Source organism: Pangasianodon hypophthalmus, chromosome 13, assembly GCF_027358585.1.
Source record: "Pangasianodon hypophthalmus isolate fPanHyp1 chromosome 13, fPanHyp1.pri, whole genome shotgun sequence".
Taxonomy (NCBI): Eukaryota; Metazoa; Chordata; class Actinopteri; order Siluriformes; family Pangasiidae; genus Pangasianodon; species Pangasianodon hypophthalmus.
In genome coordinates this window covers 22,592,223-22,608,079 of record NC_069722.1, presented here as the reverse complement: position 1 = coordinate 22,608,079, position 15,857 = coordinate 22,592,223, and the positions used below count along the sequence as shown (strand labels likewise).

Below are 15,857 nucleotides of genomic sequence, written 5' to 3'. Positions count from 1 at the left end.
TTAAGACTAAAGATGATATTTTGCTGAGTTAAAGACAAGTTCAGACATGTTCATGGGTTCTCTTTTTTGCCTAAGGGTCTGGTTCTGGTGTTAAATTTATTTTTTTGAGACATTTTTGTGACTGGAGACATGTTCAGAAATGTTCGTATGGTTATGGGCTTCTCTTTGTGGAACTTTACTGCCAGAACCAGACTCATAGACCAACAGAGAGAACGCCATAACTCCATGAACATGTCTGAATGTGTCTTCTAGTGGTGCGTTCAAAAGACTATTTTGAACACATTGTGTGAGGTTATGGATCTGTTTTTGGTGCTAAATTTCTGTTTTTTGGAGGCACTCTATGAGGACCTGTGTGAGGGAGAGTGTGTGTGTGAAGCGGAGGGTCTGTTTATGGTACTTCTGAGCCCTTAGCGATCTGTTTTGAGGCTCTTTTGTGTTAGGATTAATTGTGTTGGGAGTGTGCTTACAGTACTGTTCATTCTCCGTGACACACTTTCGATGTGGTGCCAGATCTCAGCAGCAGCTGGGGCTCGCGTTTGAGGCCTGATGGGATGCGACAGCGCCCGGCAGCCTGGCTTCTGAGCCCAGTGGTCAGCAGCTGCTAAACAGCGTTAGCGTCTCACGCCACAGCTGGCGGGGGAGATGTTTTTTGACGTGACATTAGGCTAAACTTTTTATATCCACTCACAATTTTTGAGCCGCATCTCTTTTATTATCAACCTCAGCTCCGTGAAAACCTCTCTGACACAAGATCCTTTATCTGCTAAATGGAACTTTTTTCCCTACAATTAAATGTGTGAAGACGAGAAATGGTTCTCGGGAGAAATTTTCCACGGGCGTCTATTCTATTCAAATGCGTGATATCACATTTCGTATCAAAGGTTAAGTTCATAAGATGGTGTTTATTCAATTTGTGCACTGATCCATGAGTTAAATTCGCAGTATTGTATGTGGTGTGTGTGTTGGAAGGATGATGATGAATGTACAGCATACATTATAACACTGTGTGTCTGTGAGGGCCATCTATCAGCCTTACGGAATGACATTAATCTGAAACTCTGCACTCCTAATATATGCCTCTGTGACTCATGCATAAATAATTTGAGTCTTCAGAGAAAAATGTTCGCGCCGAGCATTTTGTGCGAGGACGCTTCTTTAGGATGTATAGACTTCCTGATGCTCCAGATCATTTCCAGGCACGGTGGCAGCTCCTTGTGTCTGATCTACTGAAGGACTCTGATACGGGAGGCGTGTTCAGTAAGGCAGGTGTGAAAGTGCTGCGCTTTAATACAGCAGTTTTGTCACCTGTGATGTAGCCGAAGGGAAGTTGGTGTGTCATATCATCGCTCTCACATTCACAGCAAACTGGGATTTTGTACTCTGGTATATTATATTTGCCATTTACAGAATGATGGTGTTATTAAATCTACTGTATATTCAGTATATCTGGCAGTGAAAGAAGTTCAGCATTCTTTTTATTGTTTCCTGTTCACGTCTTCACTCGAACTGTTTTGCACGGGTGGAAAATACTTGAGGAATTGTACTACAGTATTATATTTAAGTATTATTTTGGCATATTTTTACTTTACTTGAGTATTATTGAAAAAAATCTCTGACTTTCTCGAAGGTCTCGTCTTCTCTCATCAAGCTACTGACTAGACGCTATATATCAATCAAGCAGGCTCAGTTTAGCATCCAATCATTTCAGTTAAGTTCATCAATGTAGAAAAAGAAATGCGTTTTTTTTGCGGTAACCATTTCATTCTACCGCTACTCCTGTGCGTTTGAATACGTATAATCCCCTGGACTGCAGTCTTGAACTTGAACTTGAGCATGCATGGACCTATCTCTGTAAAATGTTTCAATGTTAAAGCAAAGGCTCTTTTAAAACAACGATGTCTTCTTTGCCTTCCTAGAAAGCATGAACTCCATCTAATTTGAAAAAAGTTCATGTTGAGATAAGTTTCGCTAATTTGCTAACATGAACTGAATATATTTAACTAGCATAAAAAGCGTATTTTCTTTGCTAAAGTCAGGTTAGACTAGCATCAGTTCTAGTAGCTAACATAATTAGTTAGGCAGCAAGCCAGAGAACAAACTTCTAGCTAATGATAAATAGTGTTGATATTTTACTTCTGATTAATTCTTTAGCAAACTACGTAGCATTAGTCAAACACACCGTATGAGCAGCAAACGTATAGAGAATGAATGATGTTTACAAGCAAAATGGCGTAGTTGCTTTGAAAACGAATATCATCTATCAACAGTTTGACATAAGCAATTAAATTTACTTTTCACATGAAAACATGACGTTAACTGACACGACATTGCACGGGCTTCTGTTGTTGAAGCTCAGCCACCTCAGGCTTTGACGTGTTGTGCATTTTGAGATGCTTTTCTGCTCATCACGGTTGTAAAAAGTGGCTATTTGACTCTAGCCTCTCACATTAATAAGGCACATATTTGATACTGCTTGTTTTTCGCACCATTTTGTGTAAACTCTAGAGAATGTTTTGCTTGAAAATCCAAGGAGATCAACAGTTTCTAAAGTACTTACTCCAGCTGGAATGAAGGACCATGCCGTGGTAAAAGTCAACAAGATCACATTCTTCTTGGCATATTAAAGTTCAGAGATATTCCAAAATAAATGCAAAATATCACACCACACCAGGAGGTCGTGTTGAAAAAGGGTCGGATTTTGTGTCTGTGGACAGCACCATGTTGTGGAAGCAGACTGGTTTACGGGCCTGTCATGTCGAATCTAGTGGCAAAAAAGAAGGGTCACCCTGGAGAGCTAATGGCAATCATCACGGCACTAAATTAAGACTCATTAAGTAGACCGCATCCAGCGAGAGCTCGCCTTTAGGTTAATGAAAGCCATTTTGAGCCAAGGTGGACATTTTGATTGTGATTGTCCTGTAGTAACCCTCCTGTAATGGAAACCCCCCGTCTGTCTTTCTGATGAGAGAGCAGCAGGTTAATGCTTGTACAGCAGGTACAGCAGGTTAATGCTTGTCCAAATGTGATCTTTTCTTCACAATACAGGCATTATTTATTTATTTTTTTCTCTCTGACCGGACCAAAAAAATGTGACTGCGAGCCGTGAAAGGAGGAGGAGGCAGCAAAACGAGACAGAAAGCAGTAAGTGATGTATGCCCTTCATTGGACACAGAACATTTAGTTTTCATTAAGAGTTAAACACGTACACGATACATTAGCGGGGGTTCAATAGCCGCAGCTCGGCTCCTCGTCGCATTTCAATCTGATGAATTAGCAGCTCAGAGCTAGGCGCGAGATGACAAAAGGAAATGGGAAGAGGGGCATTAATATGACTTACACCAAAGCGCAGTTCAGCGCTGGATTCTGATTGGTCATAAAGGTGTTGATTCATTTTCTATTACAGCAGCTATGACCGAAGTGCCTTACTGCTAAGGGTTGTAGTAACATCTTACACTCACAGAAACGCATTTAAAGACGCGTGTCATCGTTGATGAGATCTTTATTTAGCATTTTTGGAAGGAGTCTCCAGTGTCAGTTTATTAACAGAGGTAAAGCTGTAACTTTACCGTTTTCTGACATGGCTAAGGCTTTAGAACACTTACGCAGACTTCTGCTTCATCACACCAGCCCATCGTTGATTATTTTCCTGTAACAGCACATCCTCAAGTGTTTTATTCCTTTAACCATTTGGTTTAAAGCCTTTACTGCAGAGATAGCTGTTTATTATTACATCAGCTAGCAACCTGTACGTCCGTTAGCAGAAAACGTCAGCACTAGCATCACTCTTTTGCTTCTTAATACATTTTTCTTACTCCAAGGTCACAGATTTCACAAGCACAGACTCTTCGGCTATATTAGATTATGGTGAGTGAATTAGTTCTAGCCTGCACTCCACTTTTTTCATGGTTGCACACTTTGCCAAGGTACAATGTTGACACAATATGGTTAGCTTTACGTATTGTGAAAAGAAACCTGTTGAAAGCAGCGTTCACTCCGGAAATTTCCACCAAGTCGATATGAAGTGGCAAAATGCGTCACCATAATTGACGGTATTTCTTTACAAATTTCATTTCCCCCCCCAAACCTATTTTGAATTCGTTTTCCCCCCGAAGGCCTTTTAAAGGTTAGTTGTTTCGCAGGCGGGTGTCACCTCTGGAGCGAGCACAAAATAAACACAGTCGCCGAGCAGCAGATGCCCGATTGTTCTGGAACGTGGGTGGAAAAGGATAAATTAGCAATTCATCCTTAATTACAAGCAGCAGAAAAACATTGCGCCTAACAAATGAAGCAACAGAATTACTGATAGGGCGCCATTTGTCAGAAGAATCGCTCGCGTACACATCGCTGGGTCAGAGCACAGCCTAATCATCATCCCTCATTGCTTGCTCCTGAAATGAGGAGCATCCAATGCTCCTTTGTTAATCGTAGGTAGAAACCATGCTTTCATTTGTGTCTCAGTGGTATCAAAATACAATTCCGCTATCAAAAGCGGATCAACTGTCGGTCAGAGACAGTTGTGTTCGTGCGTTCGGTTGAGCCGGGGAATATCAGCCTGGCGAGCGTGCATTGAAGTGCCGTGGTCATTGAGCGAGAGGGATTTATGGCCTACAATCCATCAGCTCTGATCTTAAAAGCCTGTGATTAACAACGGAGAGGAAGCAAGGCTTCAGAATGACTTCTGCTGAAGCCTGACAAGGCCATACTACTCACAGGCCTTTCACTCTGCCTGTTAACAAGTCTGCATATATATGTGTGTGTGTGTGTGTGCATGTGGGTGTTGGGGTATTTTTTTTCTCCAGTATACACACATACACAGGGTGCATCACGATGCAGGGATCAAAACACACAGAAATGCCAAACACACTGATCCCAGTAACTCAGACTATAATTCTAGCTGTATTTCATCGTCTGTTGTTAGTAATGATGTCATTCCTCACCAGCCATGATTCGACGTCGTTACTCATCATACACAGGTACGCGTGTCAAAATCAATCTGCCAAGCCACAGGGTTCCTGAGCATCAAATTTGATTCTCTCTTTATCCTTGCTCGTTACCCCCTCATCACGATGGGCGTTTTTCCGATTCCGAAATCGAATCACGTTCTCGTTCTGTCTCTTTGTAAATCGCAGGAGCGGAGCACGCGGCGACGGTGACGCACCCGCTCCCAGCTGCCTTCTCGGACCTGCTGCCCCACTTCCTGGTGGAGCCGGATGACGTCTACATCGTGAAGAACAAGCCGGTGACGTTGACCTGCCGCTCGACGCCCGCCACTCAGATCTACTTCAAGTGTAACGGAGAGTGGGTGCACCAGGACGACCATTTGATCGAGCGCACCGTCGATCCAGCTACAGGTATAAAAAGTTCCTCAAAGGTTCTTTTGGATGTTTTTTTTTTCAGCTAGTAGGTTTTACACACAGTAGAATTTATAGCTGTTTCACTTCTGTCTTTTTTTTTTATTGCTGCCACAATTTCTTCAATTCCAGGAACTGCATTTTCTTCACAAGTGCTCAAAAAAAGATAATAAGCAATTAAACCAGTTATTATTTAATTTAGCTATTCGAGAAATCATCTCCTGCTGTCATGTAACATCTGACATTATCGCCCCTTCTGCTTTCAACCACATTTTTGTACTTATATTAGTGAAGAATGATGGGATTATAAGACAATTATAATGTGAAATTGCATTACTTTTCCATCACTTGTGACATTAAAAAACAGTTCTTATAGTGCAGCCAGACTTTTGGCTACTCCAAGATGCATCATAATGTCAGGTTTGTGTCCTAACAGAGTTTTAAAGTGGGAAGTTTTGAAAAACGAGTGCTTCCCGATTGAATTTCAAAGGGCCAATTATGAGAAATTGATGTCTGGCCAAGAGCTCTGTTTAAACAGAGATAGTTTAAATAGGCAATCCCTGGGTCGGGATGGAGAACGTTCAGCGCTGCCTAGAGATTAATGTGATTGACGCCTTGACTAGCCATCGCAAAACGTTCCATAGAAGCTCTCGGAAATAGTGGAGGAGTGCGTTTGAGGTTTAGAGATGTAGATCCGGCCCGCGGCATTCGGGAAACTCAATACACAAAAGAAGAAGCGGGTGCACAAAAGAAGGATGCTCTTCCGAAATGCATTCTTTCGCTAGACAGAAGCAGCGGGAAGCTTAGGCACTCTTCCAAACCAATTTACGCCATGGCTGCAACCTTTATTGTGCATAAGACTTAGCTTAGGTTTTGTTCGCGGTTAGGACTGTTTGAATGTGCTGTGAAGGCTTGTGCCGTTACGGGCTTAGCGTTGACAGTGGCTTTATCCTCGGAAGAAAGGCATAAATAATAAGTCGGATCTATCCAATTTCCCCTATCCGCAAACTTAGGTGCTTTTTTTTTTTTCTGCCCAAACAAAGAAGCGATGTTGCATTATCAGGGTTATAAAAGACTGCATTGTTTTTAAAGAAATATGACACAATTTTAGCTGCTTCTTTTTCCAAAAGCGCAGGATTTTTTTTCTACTCCCGAGAGGTTTAATCAGGGAGATTTGTGTGACGCTGGCAGAAGTGGGATCATTTGTTAAGCTCTACCTGTCCGTGGGTGGACGGCCTGCGCTTGCGTGTTCGTGATTCATTACCACTGACGGCAAGCCTGATTTTCTGTTCTACCACCACATTGGAACGAGTTCTCATCAGGATCTAATTGGTTAATATTATTGGTTCAGGCAGATTGTTGTATTATTAACGTCAGTTTGCCTGAATCTGGATCACTATAAATGCTGTATATGTATCAGTGCTTCCTGGTTGCTTGGCAGACAGCCTGAAATACAGGACACAGAAATATAACAGAAATCAACTAGATTTATTGAACTGTTTGTCATTAAACCACAGTTTTTTTTTTTTACCACAAGGCCACAATCAGAGGCCACGGGACTCATGTAAGACCTTCAAACTCCATTACAATGCCATCAAACACGCACCACTTGTTAAATCATTAGGACCCAATCAATAAAATTGATTCATATTGAAAATATACTATACTGAATCAAATCTATCAGTCTATTAGGGCAAGTAAAAGCTCCAGTGTGCTGCCCAGTCCCATGTTTTGGTTGCCTGGAAACAAAGGTGTTTTATGATTAGTATCTTCTTTTAACAAAGTTTCACAGTGTAGCACATTGCTTTGCACCCTCGACAAAGTCATTAGCCAGCATTATGGTTATAAACTGTTGTGTTCTGTCCTCACATTGCACGGAAAAGTTATTACTCGAGTCTGTTGTGACTCCACAACCAGGGAGAACCCTCTACATGTAACCACGTACCAGAATTATTACATATGGATACTCTCACAAGTTTGCTTACCCTCGCTAGTTTTCCTTTTACTCACTAGTTTGTTTTCAGTTGCTAGTTTGCTTTCTCTCTCTAGTCTGCTTTCCCTCTTTAGTTTGATTTTCCCTCGCTAGTTTGCATTCACTTGTAGTTATCTTTCACTTGCTAGTTTTCTTTCTCTCTCTAGTGTGCTTTCACTTGCTAGTTTGATTTCTCTCACTAGCCTGCATTCTCCTGCTCGTTCGCATTCCTTATTCGTCTTCTTTCTTGCTCTACTTTTCTATTCCACTTTTGTTTGCTTTCACTTGTTAGTTTGCTTCTTTTGCTACTCTGCTTTCTCTCACTAGTTTACTTTCCCTCTTTAGCTTGCTTTCCTTACTAGTCTGCTTTCACTCATTAGTTCGCTTTCCCTTGCTAGTCAGCTTTCCCTCGCTAGTCTGCTGTTTTCCACTAGTTTGCATTAAATCGCTAGTGTGCTTTGACTCGCTAATTAGATTTCACTCTCGAGTTTGCGTCCTCTCACTCATTTGCTTTCTCTCGCTAGGTTGCTCAGACTTGAAGAGGCCATTCAGGGTGTATGGGCAAGTCAAGCAACGGCAGCCAAATTTAAACTGAACTGGGAGAAATTCTAGCACAGTACTTGTAGACATTGGAAATACACTAACAGTTCACACCTTTTCTGCACATTATGGCTCAAAAACTGACACTGACCTCATTAGAAAGTGGCTTTAGCTTCCCTGGGACTGAAAGTATGTCTTTGTCTCAGCATGACCTGTCATACAGTGATCACAGAATCCTTCCTCTTTTGGTAAATCTGTCTTTTTATATCTGCTGGTTTCTTGGTGGTCACTGAACCGGTATTTGTACAGGTATTCTGTATCAGATGTTGCACAGTGAGGAGAAGAGATGCTCTTTCCCACACTCAGTCTCTCTCTCTTGCCCTTGTCAGCATTCAGAGAGGGAACGATGGCGGATGTTTGTGTATATGCTGATGCTCCTGTAGAGCGAGGTGGATACGCATGCATAATGTCCATCACTCAATGAAGAAACTTAAATCCTCCAGTTTGGAGCTTAATAGCTGATTGTGCTGGGCTGATGTCCAAATAACAGCGAGAGAAAGAACCTGTCTGCTTCACGAGGAGGCGACTCTGAGACCCGCCCCCGTCGCCGTCACCTGACTGTAACATAGACCTATTAAACTGTTTGTTTTATGAGCCTGTCGTTTATCAGGCGTGTCTATTACCTCGTGTTTTGCCCAAACAGACCCTGGTGTGTTAATTTAACAACATTCCTGATGAGCCTCTTGTCCTTTGCCTGTCCTTCCTTTTTTGCTTGGATGGAGGCTTGTCAATAGCAAGTTATGCCCCTCTTTCTGCCAGCGAGTTTTTTGTCGTTAAAGGAACACAATTTGGACCATAAAGCCGTCATGTTTACGAGGACATCTCATTAAGCATGCAGCACTACCCCACTGGCTGCTAATGACAACGAGCCCCAGGCAGTTTGGCTGTTCACTAGCAAAACCCGCCATTCTCTACTGAATGTAGTGTAAAGTGATAGAATTACAGTTTAATATCTGTCACTGCCTTAATAAGACATTATGTAAGGAATGAAACATAACAGGGAGTGATGTTATAAGAAAATAATTAATGATGAAGTTGATTATTACAATAATTGTGGTTTTAGATGGAAACAAAACACCATGAGGTGTCTTCAAGCCATGTACAGTTGATGTGTAGACTTTTTTAAATTAATATTTTGAGAAAAAAAACAAAAACAAATGAACTTATGGAGTTGTACGTGATTTTTTATGAAGTTGTACGTGATTTTTCCAAAATCCTTGCTCAGTTTTTGTATCTAATTTTTGCATCTATGCTACATGTTACATCATGTTACATTTGCAGTTTGTGTAATTATGGTTTACCGACTACCGTGTTAAACAGAGAGTTAACGTTTCTAATTTGTAGACGCAACTTGCGAAACGTTTGGTTTTTGCCCAGCCCTCTCAGCTTAGACCACACCCCTCAACACGTTACAAAACAGTCAGTGAAAAAAACGCTTTCCGTTCAACGATTTACATTCATTTGAAGATGAAAATTAAAAAGAAGTGACAGTTATGGTGTTTCCGTCATGTCCAAAGTAATTGTGAATGATTATGAAACGCAAATATGTAGTCAGTTTCTCAAATCTGTAACTTGTCTCAAAAATGTAGTATTTGAGCTTTTCATTCATGTTAAATTTGTGAATCATTCACACGTTCAGTTTGTTTAGTTTATGCTTCAATTTGCAGACTACTATGTTACGTGTAGAGGTTATATCTGTAGTTTGTAGACGCAACATTTTGTTTAAGCCCAACCCCCTTGGTGTGGATCGAGCCCAGAAGCTTAAAACAAAAATCATCCAGCCAAAACCACCGAGTTGTAATCGTGTGCTTTGGCAGCATAACTAATAAAAATTAATCATAATATGAAATTAGGATTATAAATTAGGATAGTTGTAATATGTAATAGGTTGTAGTCATAGAAACAGGTTTATGAAATTGTTACATTTACATATGAAAAATAACTCCATAATCCATATACTTTTTTCTATAGATATATTTGTTGTATCCAAAAAAATCTGCATTTATCTTCCTGTGTGTTGGATTTAGATTTAGACACATCATTGAGTGTCTTTGACACTGCATCTCCTATTTGTGAGATACGTTTAAGATGAAGGCCGAACATGTCTCCATGCATCTTCCAAACAGTTTCATCAGTACCTGCCAATGGCGATGCATCCTTCTGCATCGCACCAAAAAAAAAAAAAAAAAAAAAGCCTGTGCTCAGCAGTTCAAGTTTCTCGCTTGTTTTCTTTTCTGGGCTCAAGAAACACCATTACTGCTGTTCTGGCAGGGGTAGCCAGAGGGCAGAACAGGCAAGAACAGGCTTTGTAATGACTACATAGATTGGTGCAGTGGAGCTTCTCGTTGTCGCTTTGTATCCCTCCATGTACAGCACTAAGCATTCTGAAATACTGAGAAGTGAAAAGAGTCTCATGCATATGCTTGTGGTTTTAAAAAAAGTCTGCTCAACTCAGACTTTCTACTTGTAAACTCGGAAAAGTGTTCAGCAATAGATGTCAAATCAACATGGCTGCCCACAGCATTAACAGTAAATAAAGTAGTATGTCTTAAATGAGTTTTAAATAAGTTAGGCTGTAAATACTAGTGTTTGCTTTAGATCAATCAACATACAGATATATTAGTTTGTTAAATCTATAACACTGTCTATACAGTTCAAGGTTTTGAGGAGGTAAATATACATCACTCATCACAGTTAATTGGCTAGCTTGTTGCTAACAAAAGACGAACATGGAGGCATCCATGGTTTTTTTCCCCCACTTTGTGGCTCAAACACCACAGGCTACAAATACCATAATTCATTTTCTGTTTCAAGGTAAGTCGAATGCAGCACATGACCTATTCAAGGGTAGACCTATTCAAAGGTATCTCCAGTGATAAGTTCTTCTCCTTAATAAACACATTAGTGCAGTAAGGTACTGTTCAGGATTAGAAATGCCTGCGGACACGGCATCCCTCGACAAGCAATCTTGCTCTTCATCATATCAGCTAGCTGGAATCTTTAGGTCTTTGAGACAGCGAGAAGTTTGGGGAAGTCTGATCTGAATGAAAGACAGCAAGAGCCTCTGGCAGTCTAATCTCCCTGGGTTTGTTTTGCATTAAAAATACTGATCTGGCAAGTTGTTTTCCTCCATTTTCAAGCGTCTGTTTTTACCTACAGCACCTCAATTAGTTGGTAAACAGTGTTGTTGCTGTTGTAATATACAGTATATGTAACAAATTCCCAATATTGATTCTCACCACGTAGACTATCACTTCTCATTACCTATCCACTAAAATCTCTCAATCTCTCAGTCTGAGCACATCCTTGGGACGCTGTTTGTACGGAGCGTACGTTCTAACCAATAGGATGATGAGATAATCTCAAGACAAGGCCGTGATGAAGACATATCCGCCCAGAGAGGAATCGATGCTGACAGCACATTTGCGTGAATTAGGCCTGCACGGCCCTCGTTCCACTCCAGGTGTAATTACCCATCATCCGGCTGCCACCTCAGGTGTGCGTTCAAGATGCTTTTCCTTCTGCCAAGGCCCGCACACATTACGCTCGGTCATGTTATCGTGCTGAAATCGTTTCGAGTGTCTTTCAAACATTATCTTTCTTTTTTTTTTTTTAGCAGAGCTGCTCTGATCTTCTGCAATCTGTCATACCCGAGAACGTCTCGAGCTTGGATAGCACTGTGCGTGTTCAGCTAACATGGCACTTTGCATAGCATAAAAAAAGCAAACAAGCCAAATAAGCGTCTCTTTACAGAGAGTATGGCGGAGTGTGTTCCTCAGAAACAGTAATGAATATTAAATGCAGGTTCTAATTGAATGTTGTCTAAGATCTTATCTCCTAATTAGAGATTCCACATTTGCTTTGCACCGCTTAATTTAGATTCATTTGTTCGGGTTTTCAGGCATGAATTTTTTGTTCATACTTTCTAATTCAAATCAAAGTGCAGCACATTTATCAAATAAATTAGTTAACTTCCTGCAGAACAGATTTCTTGACTTTCATTTAATTTCTTAATGACAATAATTTCCTCGCATCCAGAGACGGGTATGTTTTTTTACTCCTCACATGCAGAGCTGGGATGCTCTGATGAGATGAGAAAGAGAGCACTGATGGCTGCCAACTTGCTTTGAAACAGATTGTTTCAAAGCAAGTTTGAAGCCATCAGTGCCTTAACCGTTGGTGCAAAAGGGAAAGGAACCTTGAGGTAAAGTAAGGGGATCAAAAATAGTCCACGATTCCCAAATCCCAAATTTGGGAATCGTGGATTATTTTTAATATCAGATAATCAAGAAAATCCAGTTTATAGGGAATATAATGTAATGGCAACCAATATGGAAAGCAGTATGATAATCACTGGAATCAGTGTATTGTTGTTAAAGGAGAGATCGCAGTCAGTGGTCAATCAATAAAGAGGGATCAGGAGCTCAAAATGATGGAACTGGGATCAGGGTGGAAGCAGAAGCTGGAAGGAGTATGATTTGATGATTTGGGCCAGGAGCTTGATGACTTCAGGATGGCAGGAGCTGGAACTAGATGGGACAGGAGATTGTTGATCTCAGGATGGCAGGAGTAGGAACTAGATGGGGCAGGAGTTTGTTGGCCTCAGGATGGCAGTAGTAGGAACTAGATGGGGCAGGAGTTTGTTGACCTCAGGATCGCAAGACTAGGAACTAGATGAGGCAGGAGCTTGTTGACCTAAGGATGGCAGGAGTAGGAGTTAGATGAGGCAAGGTCCTCAGGGTGGCATTAGAAGCATCCAAATCAGAGCATTATTGTGAGGGCCTGTGCATTGCATTTGTATATAATTCAAATAGAACAAGAGTAAATATTACCCGTCAGCAGGATGCATAAAGATGATATGTAAGGATCCAGGTGTGGAACAAGCTTATGGGCCTCAGATTGGCAAGAGTAGGATCCTGATGATTGCAAGAGCTTGTAGGCCTTAGAAGGACAGGAGAACAATCTGGATGAAACAGGAGCACTTAAAATGGCAGGAGTACGATTCTGATGGGACATTATCTTGTAGGCCTCAGGTTGGCTGGCATAGGATTTGAATGGGGCAGGAATAATTACCTATCATCAAGGTAATTACCGATCACCTATTCCATAATTACCCAACAAGAGGATAGGTAAAAATCCTGAAGGAGGGTCAGGAGCTTGTCTCAGGTGTGATCAGGTGCTGAGTGATGTCATAAGAGGGAAGTGGTGCTGAGTGTTGACATAGATTATTAAATATAAAGCATCAAAAACAAGTCTTTTGTACTACAAATCCTTATTCATATACAGTGTCTTATTACCTGATTATACAGGATGCCAGTCCTTTTTCTACTGTGTGCAGCAGTTTTGTTAATAAATGTTCTGTTTTATAATAATTTGGTTAGAGTTTGCGTTGAACATTGCATTGACCAAAACTGTCTGCCATTTTAATGAGTAAAGTGAATAAGTCTGATATAACAAAGGGTTGATTCTCTTTTAAAGGACACTTTCATCAACACTGCTGCTCACGACAAAGTGTGTTTGTTGTAAATCAAGGACATTCTCACTGAGCAGAAATCCCTTCACTTTCCTTTCCTTTCTCCTGTATGTTTTGTCAGTTTGACTGATCACTACAATGCCACACTGGTCTTCTCAAAAAAAAAAAAAAAAAAAGATCTAAAAAAAAACTCCAGTCCAATCTTCAGTCTTGTGTCTGTTGAAAATCTCACAAGAGAAAAAAGGAAATGAGTAGCACCAATGTGTTTAATTAATGTGTGGGATACACAGATTTTTTTTTTTTAAAGGCGATGGGCCACCACAAACTGCCAGATCAGGTTGGCATTGATTCTACAAATCTCTGGAACTGTACTGGAGGGATGTGGCTATGACTAAACAAATTAATGAAGGGGAGCAAGAAACAGGTGTACACATGCAGGGAAAACAAACCAATCACAAGACAAGGGTGAAGACAGAAACCAAAACAAAAGCGGAAGCAATATTGTGCTCGGATCAGGGAGAAGGAAAGTGATATACTGAGGGTTAACTGTACAATTATGGCTCTTAGAAGCACATATTAGAGTTTCTCACCATGTAGAACATGTTGAAATCATGTTGCAAATACCTACTTAAAGATTCTGAACAGATCTTGAGCAAGTGGTGGAGATGGAGCATGTCGCTTCAAAATCTCTAATAGATGTTCAGCATGGTTGAGATGTGGTGATTGTGAAAGCCATAGCATATGAGTTCCCTCATTTTCATCCTTATCAAACCATTCATTGAGCCCTTATGGCATATAAATGATGGTGTAATCATCCTGGAAGGGACCCTGCCTATCAGGATAGAAATGTTTCATCATAGGATAAAGCAGATCAGTCAGAAAAGCTTTGTATTGATTTGCAGTGATGCTTCCCCCAAACCATGCCAATAAAAATAAATGCCCCACCTGTTGCAAAGGAAAATGCAATTCTAAAGAATTTGTTCAAGAAAAAAACATTTGCGCCAGCCTGCTTCGCTGTCTTGTTTACAGGTTTTTCATTATGAGAAGTCTTGGTTCCGAGGCAGGCAAGAGCATGCATGAGGAGAGTGGATGAATAGCCTGAGGGAGAGGGAATTATAGGCAATTCTCTGAAATTGGCGAGAGCTATTGCTGTCCTGTCCACTCTCTCTGAACAGTGTAATTAAGTCCATCTCGACTCTAATCTCTTTGATTAAATGTGACTGTTGGGTGTTCAGTAGTGAGACATCTCTCTTGGACAATCTAGCCTCATTCCTCTTGTTCCTGCACTTACAGAGTGAAGGATCAAGATCACCGCAGAAGACTCCATTTTATGAAACTTCTAAAACTCTTTCTGTGTTTAAATTATAGAAGAACTTTTTGACCTTTGACTTTAGAAAGTTTTGGTGGATGGGAACCAAACACCTTGGTTGCATCCTGAATAAAAAAAAAAAAAATAATTTATTAAGGTCGACACTGAGTTCAAGTGAATTTATTTATGTCTACACTAAAGTTCATTTACCATTTTCTGTTGCAGTATTTCAGACCAATGAATGAAAGAGCGAAAGTGTTTTTTAAATTATGGCCAGTGTGAAATGAAACCAAACCAAATAGCAAACAAACAAAACAAAATCAAATTTGCTCTGATTCAGACTCAGCAAACAGACTAATATATGTGAAAGCACCCTAAGAAACCCTAAGAAACACGAACAATGACACAAGATCTTGGGTCAGAATTAATGGCAAATGCATGGTAAGACTTCGCAAAAAGACAGGGAAATACAGAGTATAAATGTGCATTGTTAATTAAGGAGAAACAAAGAACAGGTGCATACATTCAGGGAAAAAAAAGGAGTCAAAAGAAGGGAGTGGAGAAATCAATAGCAGAAACACATTGTGCTTGAATCAGGGAGGGGCAAACCAAGATCTACTGAGGTTTAACTGTATAACCTTTAGTTCTTAGAAGCACAACTTAAAGAATAGTGGTCATTTTACAAATCTAAACAAATCATTCTGCTGCACAGGGCCTTTAGTGAGGTTGGGCAACTCCTGCACTGTAGGAATAGTCCTTACCTAAAGGAATAGTGTAGTAGTACTTAGTGCAAATAGAAAGTGGGTTCCTAGGTAGTATGTTCTGGCTGATAGCCATCAGCAGATGTTGAACTGGGTCACATCAACTGTGTAATGCAAGGTTTCCTGGAGCTGGGCCAATACACATCATAATCCAACACCCTACCAAGTGACATAAAGGCTTGGCTGCCTCTAGGGCAGAATGCAACATGCACTATGTATTGACTTTGCTCCACATTTGTACATTTTGACTTCTTTTTTCCCTCATATTACACTGTTGATAAAAGGCTCTCAGAAGGCAACACTACCCTTAAGGCATGGCAGCGGTCTGTGTGCTGACATTTTTTAACATGGCCTAACTAAATGTTTAAAATGTTTATCAATGCAGGAGAAA

At 40.6% G+C, this 15,857-nt stretch overlaps 1 protein-coding gene across 4 annotated transcripts in view; it reads left to right on the top strand.

Moving 5' to 3' along the window:
- unc5a (unc-5 netrin receptor A) overlaps nt 1-15,857 on the top strand; it is a 213,921-nt gene that overhangs the window by 100,515 nt on the left and 97,549 nt on the right. For all 4 annotated transcript variants that reach the window (XM_053239204.1, XM_053239203.1, XM_026947083.3 and 1 more), the window contains exon 2: nt 5,130-5,351. In XM_053239204.1, the coding sequence (XP_053095179.1) occupies nt 5,130-5,351 (222 nt within the window). The remainder of the gene's footprint in view (nt 1-5,129; nt 5,352-15,857) is intronic.